We start from the raw sequence: 9,481 nt of genomic DNA on the forward strand, positions 1-9,481 counted from the left end.
TCAAGCACACCGTGTCCTCTGGGAGTTAAAAATCCACTTTTCCAAGTTTGGGGAGGGATCTGGCCAAGAAGCCCCCACTTGTCCCTTGGTGGCTCTGGCTTGAAGATGAGCCTGACCCTTCTGAGCTGTCCGTCTGTCACCCGGAACTGGGAAGAACCACTGACATCCTGAAGGATACTGCAATTGTCCAGTTTGTTAACCAGAGGGGAGCCCAGGTTCCCAAGGAGGTGGATTTCACAACTGCAGCTGAGCCAAGCCTCCAGGCCTGCTTAATAAGAGGCTCACCTACCATATGGTGAAGCCAGCTCAGCTGGTCATTTTACTCTTAGGATCGGACTCCTGGCAACCACAGTTACTCATGAGGAGGAGGTGGAAAAGGGATAAGGCAGAGCAGGTGATAGGAAATGTCCAGCCTCCAAAAGGCAATGCCACCTCCCTCAGAGGTTGTCACTGGGATTAAAGATCAAGTTCTAAAGCATTTAGCAGTGTCTGGTACAAAATAAGTACGTAATCAAATGTGGCTACCGCTACTATCATCATAGTGACAAATATGATTATTAACCATAATAGAAAATGGAGACATCTTTGGTCCAAGTGGCCAGAAAAGTTGGGCTTCAGCATTCTTCTTGAGCCATCTTTGCACTTTGCACGGACTCCTAGGTGCTCCTTAGCACCTCCTCCTCCCCTCATTACCTCCTCAAGGCTGTAGCAACAGAGGACTAAGGACACAACTTGACACAGCAACCATATCCTGGCTCCATCTCTCTGCACAGCTGCTACCTTCTGCAAGTTACCTAACCGCTCTGCATGTCATATTTTCATCTGTGAAATGAAGACAATAAGTAACTTGGAAGACCATGAGGAGGATTAAATGCATTGAGAGAAGTAAAGCACTTAGAAAAGTGCCTGGCACATAGTAAATACTCAATGAATAAGTGCTATTATTTCATATGCCTTGGTATTTTATAAAAATTCAAAAGTTGTACACATTTAATAAAATATAACTGTTATTTGTACACTTGATAATAAAAACATAACATCTGTAAAATCTCCAGGTCTTATTAACAAACTTTTAAAAATCAATGTTTGTATGTAGCCAAATCTCTATTTCCTCTTCCCTTTGCCTGAGACCAGCACACCCACCTTACAGCATCACTAGACAGTTGTCCACACCACCGAACACCACTGAAGAGACTGGCCTCTCAGGGCCTCACAGAAGAAGGTCTTTGTGGGTGTGGCTCTATGCTGCAAAGCCAGAGAAGAGACCAAAGGAACTGAGACCTGTCTAGCAGATCTTAAAAAAAAAAAAAAGTTTTTAATCTGAAGATATGTGGGAATAAGTCTGTCCTTTTCATGTCTGAGACACAGTGGAGAGCCTGGACTATAGAAATGAAATACTGAGAAAGTTTTTCACAGTTCAGCTTTTATTAAAATTAAAGTCACATGAAGTATGGGAAACTAGAACTTGATTCCTGTTAAAATAATACATTTCAGTAACGGTTTCTTCAGCTATCGGTGTAACCAATGGAGCATATGACAAGCGTTCTTTTACAAGATATATGGTCTCTAACATCTAAGCAGAGAATACCAGAGTAAGGACCCTACTGATGCAATGTATTAACAGGGTGTCAGTCACCAAGTCTGCCTGCCTATAGACAACCACATTGGCAGAGCACCCACACAGACATACACATTCAGTGTCTTGAGTCTTCTTTCAAAGTATTTCATACATCATATACAAATTAAACAAGAAGTCCAGCAAGGGTCCTTTATTGCCACTGAAAAAGGGGGAGATAATTTTCAATCTCAAGCAGAGGCAAGAACATAGTACTAGGGCAATTTGTTTCTTCAAATGCCAGAGTCACATGCATTCCTGCCTGGGTTAATGTCACACCCACACGTCACTCAGCCCTGTGACAAAGGCTGTGCAGGGACTGCTGAGGTTGTGATTATCCACTATGGAAGAAGTCTCTTCCATTCCCAAATGTACAAAGTGCTGCCGGCTCACCTGCTTGGTCACACAGCACACACAGCACAGATGAACATGAGGGGCTTAGGACTCTAAATAGTGCAAACACTTAAAAAAAAAAAACATTCCAACCTCCTTGCTTCTCCAGGTGAACAAAGCCTTAAAAACTCCAGCTTGGAATATGAGTTTGCTCAACCACCCAACCTGATCCAACAAGGTGCAAATGGGGAGCATGGAGGCAATTCAAATGGCACCTGTCCCAATAATAATAAAAATAAAGATTTTTTTTAGTGAGACTAATGGCAGATAAATACACAAAATAGAGCCTGGAGTACAGACACAGCTCAAGAAACAAGTAAGTTTTAGGTGTAGTGTGAGTATCTGTAAAGTACATGCTTAACATATTCGTAGGGTTCATGAAGAGTGACCCCTCTTTTAAAGTTCACAGACAAGTTACTTCCAAACGGGACATCATCCAGCAACAAAAGTCTTTAGCTGGTGGAAGCTTCAGAAGAAAGAGGAGATCGAAAAGAATGAGGACTGGTTTGCTGGGCCTAGGAAACCCCCGGGAGTATGTACTGGAGAGCAGGCCTTTCTCTGGAGCTTCTCCATGCCACAAAATGCCCAGCTTAGTGCCAGTGCCAGGCAGTGACCAGCACGAGGAGATGGGCCAACCAGCCTCACCCCTGCAGAGAGAGCGGACTCCAAAAAAAGTGGACAGGCAATCTAGATGGCTAATAGCTGGGTCAGGCTAAATGTTAGTCCCTAAGCAATTCAAGAAACACCAGTGATTGTGTTTTCCAGCACTCTCCCTTGAATATGGTCTAAGAGAACTCAAAGTCAATGAGATTCTTCTCCGGGGAACTACTGAAAAATCAGTTTTGGAGAGTGAGAAACAAAGGGAAAATAGCTACAGGCATGAACTTTAATAGTGAATGACTTATGGAACAGAACACTTCATCATCATGGATAAAAAAAATCAATTCAAATATCCTAAAAAATTATCTTATAAAAATATCTACATTAAAATTTTAGCCTGAAAGCTTTAGCTTCAATTTTATAAAAAGGCAATCTTTGAAAGGATCTGGCTCAGGATTATACAAACATTACACAACAGATATCAAAGTAAGACAGCTCAAAAATCATGCTGGGGGATATTGCAACTGGTTTGTCATGAAATAGAATTAAGTATTCTTATTGCATAGCAGAAAATGAGGTCACTGTCATTTGCATAATACTGCAACTTTTTAGAAGGAAGAGATGCCATTAGGTACTTAAGAGAAAGAACTTTGGAATTCAGAGTCTGACTTCCATGTTGTCCAAATCAGTATCCCAGTGGCGTCTAAGGTGCTTCTAACCTTGGGCCGCCAATTCCATTTCATTACTGTGATCAGCTTTCAGATACACCAGCGGCAAAGCTGAATTCACAAGCAGTTGGCCACCACCCCAATGCGGGGGTGAAGGATTCGCATAGACTTGAAAACAAGTCTGTTGTGTCCACTACAGAGAGAGAATCGTACCTGGTGATAAAGAGACAGCAGGTTTTAAATGGCATCTGTGTGCAGCCAGAGCAGCCTGGCTGGTGGTGACGTACCAGCGTTCTAGTCCCTGTGAGAAAGGACACGAGACGATGAAATGAACATGGCCTCAGTCCTACTACCAGCAGGGAGCAGTGCTTCTGGGAAGGGAGGCAGGAGGTGGAACCAATAGCAAAACTCCAAAAGCAGAAAACAGGGAGAAAACTAGCTCTCAGGGAAGATGAAAAACATAACATCCCCCACAAAAGCACGGAAGTCCAGCTCCCGGGTATTGGGAAACGGGGTGGGAAGTTGACCTTTAATCTGAAATCAGAAGCGATGTGAATAGCACATATCGGATCCCAACACCCAACCCCATCCCGGCCACACACCAAAACAAAGTCCCAAACCTTCCTCCAACAGAGAGGAAGAATATTTGCAACAAAACGCTCATTCCATCAGCTTCCAAGCCAGAACCAGGCAGCGCTCTGAAACCACAGTCATCTGCAGGGCCAGCTGAGAACACAGCACCCAACTGAAGAGATGCTTTGATTCCTTTAGAGGCATTTCCTCCAGGCCCAACAAAGCTGGGTATTTTAGCCTCTTCCTGAAGCCGCTAAAAATTCCGGATGCCTTGGTGCTGCTCTCCAAATGTCTCACTGAAATAACATCTGCTCAACATCAGAAGATATTTCTTCTTCAGGAGAGTTGAATGTTTAGTGCACAAAAAAATATACAGTAAATACCCAAAGCAGCCAACCAGCTAGGGAGGCTAGTGGCTTTCTAACTGCAGGGGTAAGCTGGGGAGATGCCAGTCTCCTGCAGCATCTGCTTGGAAATAGCCCAGTTCTACCAGAAGTCTAACATCAGTTTTCATAAAGCCCCTTAGTTCCTGTAAGTGGACCCCAAAATCAGAGAGGGTTGAACTCCAGCCCCCGCAGTGTGAGGCAACTCTCCAGACACAAGGCCTTCCCTCCTTATGCCAATAGAAATGACTTGCTCCTTTAGGAAAGGCTTTATGTTTCTTTGTTTTTTTTAATGAAAATGATTCCATGTGCCCTCAAATACCTGCCCTCTCCAGATGCTTGAAGTTCTGCTATTAATTTTTCCTGTGAATTAGCAAATCTCTTATCAAGCTCCTCTTTTAAAATGTAAATATCACTGAGAGAGATCACTCATCTGGGGCATTTACCACCATCTCTTCCCTCTCAGGAAAACAATGAGGAGGTGAGGATTCTGAAGGATGGAGAAGGGGTATAGGCCTTGGAACAGGAGGAAAGCATAAGAAAAGAAAGATGAGGACATTGGACAGACCTGACCACTGCCATCAAGTCCTGAGGGCCAGCCCCAGCTGCTATATTCTCCTTTGAAGTCATCCGTGTCCATGTAAATCACATGTAACCCCACCCAAAGTAGGGGCAAAACTATCTTTGGGTTTGGAGGTAGGGTGACCCTTTATTTATCCTCCAAACCAGAATACTTCTGAGAGTAAAAGGAGATGCTGTGAAAAATTAAGCCTAGAGAACAAGTATACATGGGGGACTGCCCTATCACAGGAAAGCTCAGAAGTAGGATCCACTCTGAAACCATTTTGGGCAGGAACTACCTTACCACTTTGGTTTGTTTTTTTGTTTTTGTTTTTCATGTATATAGAGATTTTTTTTTTTCTCCAGTGTGTCACTCAGGGCTTCTCTGAAGAGCTGGTTTTCCCAGCTGAAGAGACACAAACTTTCCCTAACCTGAATCAGAGACCAGTGGCCCAAGGATTAGGCAGTTGTCACCTGCTTCCTGGAGGAGAGCCCAGAGAGGGGCTGGGGAACCCATATGTTCCCAGTTCTAGCACACAGAGGACATGGTGCACATTCAAGAATGCCCAGCTCTTCTGGAGGCAGTGCCAGTAGTCAAAGCCAGTATGTGGGCATGGTCAGGGCAATGCCTTTCTCACCAGTTGCTTTTGGACATTCCTGGCCTCCAGAAGACAGCAGCTTTAGTCATCTCAGGGTTCCCACAGGGCAAATCCAGAAGAGAGGTTTCTGTGATTTGATTTTTAGCATAGAAGGATCAGTAGTAAAGAAATCCAGTAGATTGTCACACATCCCCCAACTTAGTGAAACACCATGTTGTACACACACATACACACACACACACACACACACACACACACACACACACACACTCCAGGTTCTCATGTATTCCTATAGAAACACACAAAAAAAGCCCAAAGGTGCTGGAGCTGTCAGGAACCCACTGCTCAGGGAGGAAGCAGGTCACCAGACTTCATGCCGGACGCACTTTGCCACATCGCCACATGGGAGGGGGCATTTCAGGCTCCACTGCAGACCCTCGCAACAAGTGGTCCCCCAGCAGTCATGGCACTGCCGTTCTCAGTCACAGGCAGCACCCCTCCCCTCCCGCACCTCCTGGCAGTGGGAGTTGGGGTCACAATGGTTTGTGAATCACAGCAACACCTAAGAGGAAAGGAAGAGAGAGTTAGCAACTTAGCTTCTCCAAAGTTATTCGGAGTCTCACAGAGTTTATGAGTCCAAGTCCATCCTCCCAAGGGCGCCAGAACAGGAAAATGGGTATGTTTGTATGGAAGGGCCTATGGACTCAGGCTGCCGGTGGCTGGCACTTTTCCACTCTCATGGCCAAGTTCCAGCAAGATACTTGAACCCATAAGTACAGTCCTTCAACACCACAGACATAGTGTTAGTAGTCTCCACCTCCCCCCCACCCCCACCATGCATCACATGCACACAGTTCCTATGGTAACAACTCCTTTCCTGACCCCAGGACTGCAGTGACCAACACTCCATGCTGTCAGTGGACCCCCAGAGGTGGCTCCAAGGATCTACATCTCTATCACTTTAAGAGAAGTGACAGTGATTCCTGCCTACTTTTATGAGACACTGAAATGAACTGAAAAGAACAGTGGACTGACTTTCTGGAAGTAAGATAAACTGAATTCCAATTGTAGCTCTGCCACCACTCAAGCTGCACTGTGGCCTCAGGCAAGTCCATTTACCTCTTTAGGCTCAGCTCCCATAATATTCAAGGTCACCTAAATGAAAGACCCCTCCACAGCTAAATTTTCTACTTGGAAAAATACTCCATGGATGACTGGGGGTGCTCAGTTGGTTAAGCTTCCAACTCTTGATTTTGGCTCCAGTCAAAATCTCACGGTTCACGAGAAGCAAGTTCCACATTGGGCTCTGTTGCTGACAGCTTGGAGCCTGCTTGGGATTCTCTCTCTGCCTCTTCCCACTCTTACATGTGCACTCTCTCAAAATAAATAAACTTAAAAAAAATCCAGACATGTCTGTGTTATGGTTTTAGCCAAGTTTGAACCACCCTCAAAAGCTAACTTTGTGAATCCACAGGTGACCCTAGAATTGCTCTGTAATGTGGCAGATACCATTGGTTGATTCAGCCAACATCCTTTCTACATGCTGTCCTCTACTGCAGAGACCAGCACCATACACACTCAGATTCCCAGACTCTGGGAAGTGGAAGTGCCATGTGACTCAGTTCTGGGGGAGACCATTGTCAATGCACATCTGCCAGTGCTGCAGCTGTGACTGTGTTCCTTGTCCCTCCTCAGAGAACACTTATGTAGGGCCCAAAGTAGCAGCAGCAGCTACTGGTATAGCTGGCAAAACAGAAAAGGGAGGAGAAACCTGGTTCTCCAGTGATAGTCTGAGCCCCTTGGCCAGCCCCAGACCTCTTACCGCCTGAGACAAATAACATACCATCCTTATTTAAGCAATTACCTGTCAGTTTTTCTGGTATCTGCACCTGAACAAAATCCTAATTTACAGGTAAGGTATATTGGAATGGTGTAACTGGAGCCTCATTTTAACATACTCCCATGGCTATAAAATCTGGTTGCAGATGAGACGGAGAGAACATTGCTAAAAGAAATGCCAGGATAGCCCTGTGGTGAGACTGTGCTAAGACATCCGTTGCATGTGAATTCTGAATAAAGGTGTGGACAGGAAAGCTCAGAGGTGAGCAGCAGCAGAGCCCCCAGACGCGGATGGGCTGCCTGACCCTGAGAACATCTTGAATGCATCTCAGGATTCTTTTTCATAAGGCAACATGGTTTTTTGTTTTTCTTTTTAAGTAGGCTCCTGTATTGCTTTTTATATAAACTTCTTCTTTTGATTATAAAAGTAAAATATCCTCATTATGAGAAATTTGGAAAACGCAGAACACAAGGAAAAGAAAATTTCTAATCCCTTCATACAAAGGGAATCACCATTTAAAAAAATGTTTCTTATGTTTTCAAATGTTTTTTGGACTATTTCCTGGCTTCCAAAAATAATATGGATCATTTACCAATGGGCTGCTACGTGCCAGGGGAGGTGCTGTACTAAGCGTTCCACGTATCTATACAAAAGTTGTAAGAGACGTGGTATGATTTTACTCTCATTTTACAAAGGAGAACACAAGAGGTTTAGTCAGACTGATTACTCATCCCAGAGTCTCAGGGCAAGGAGTAGAATTGGAAATCAAATTCATATCTGATTCTAATATCCTTTTTCTTCAGTGGTAGCTCTTCAAACGTCCATGACCCAGGACTACTGGAGCGAGCTCATGTGGTATATACCTTATGCATCCTCCCTTTTTAGCCTAACAGCCTGTCACAAACATTTTCTTATGACATTAAAAACACTTCCACTGTATTTCACAGTCTAACTATTTCCCTGATGGTAGACATTAGGTAGCTCTCCACCCTTTGCTGTCATAACTAATACTTCAACGAATAACTCTCCATAAATCTCTACATTTCAGAAAACACAACAATTCAAAATCTATGGGATGCGGCAAAGGCAGTCCTGAGAGGAAAGTACATTGTTCTCCAGGCCTATTTCAAGAGATTAGAAAAAGCGCAAGTGCAAAATCTAACAGCTCACCTAAAGGAACTAGAGGCAGAGCAACAAGAACGCCCTAAACCCAGTAGAAGAAGAGAACTAGTAAAAATCAGAGCAGATATAAACAACATAGAGACTAAAGAAACAACTGAACAGACCAATGAAACCAAGAGTTGGTTTTTTGAAAAAATAAACAAAATTGACAAGCCTCTAGCCAGACTTACCAAAAAGAAAAGAGAGAGCACCCAAATAGACAAAATCATGAATGAAAATGGAATTATTACAACCAACCCCTCCGAAATACAAGCAATTATCAGGGAATACTATGAAAAATTATATGCCAACAAATTGGACAACTTAGAAGAAATGGACAAATTCCTAAACACACTCACTACCCAAATTCACACGGGAAGAAATAGAAAACCTGAACAGACCCATAATGAGTGAAGAAATCGAATCAGTGATCAAAAATCTCCCAACAAATTAGAGCCCTGGACCTGATGGCTTCCCTGGGGAATTCTATCAGACATTTAAAACAGAATTAATCCCAATTCTTCTCAAGCTATTCCAAAAAATAGAAATCGAAGGAAAACTCCCGGACTCATTTTATGAAGCCAGCATCACTCTGATTCCCAAGCCAGACAGAGATCCAGCAAAAAAAGAGAACCACAGGCCAATATCCTTGATGAATACGGATGCAAAAATCCTCAACAAGATCCTTGCAAATCGAATCCAGCAGCACATAAAAAGAATCATCCACCAAGATCAAGTGGGATTCATTCCTGGGTTACAGGGCTGGTTCAACATTCGCAAATCAATCAATGTGACACCTCACATCAACAAAAGAAAGGATAAAAACCATATGATCCTGTCGATAGATGCAGAAAAAGCATTTGACAAAATACAGCATCCCTTCTTAATAAAGACTCTAGAGAAAGTCGGGATAGAAGGAACCTACTTAAACATCATCAAAGCCCTCTATGAGAAGCCTTCACATAACATCATCCTCAACGGGGAAAAACAGAGAGCTTTCCCCCTGAGATCAGGAACACGACAGGGATATCCACTCTCACCACTACTGTTTAACATAGTGCTGGAAGTCCTAGCATCAGCCATCAGAC

At 43.7% G+C, this 9,481-nt stretch overlaps 1 protein-coding gene across 6 annotated transcripts in view; it reads right to left on the bottom strand.

Annotated features, from left to right (window-relative positions):
* Positions 1-1,417: 1,417 nt before the first annotated feature.
* The window catches only part of KLHL3 (kelch like family member 3), a 125,561-nt gene continuing 117,497 nt past the window's right edge, over positions 1,418-9,481 (bottom strand). For all 6 annotated transcript variants that reach the window (XM_039217905.1, XM_039217909.1, XM_039217906.1 and 3 more), the window contains one exon: positions 1,418-5,954. In XM_039217905.1, coding sequence (XP_039073836.1) covers positions 5,926-5,954 — 29 coding nt within the window. In that variant the 3' untranslated portion in view covers positions 1,418-5,925. The remainder of the gene's footprint in view (positions 5,955-9,481) is intronic.

The sequence above is a fragment of the Hyaena hyaena genome, unplaced genomic scaffold, assembly GCF_003009895.1.
Source record: "Hyaena hyaena isolate Hyena2069 unplaced genomic scaffold, ASM300989v1 scaffold_723, whole genome shotgun sequence".
Taxonomy (NCBI): domain Eukaryota; kingdom Metazoa; phylum Chordata; class Mammalia; order Carnivora; family Hyaenidae; genus Hyaena; species Hyaena hyaena.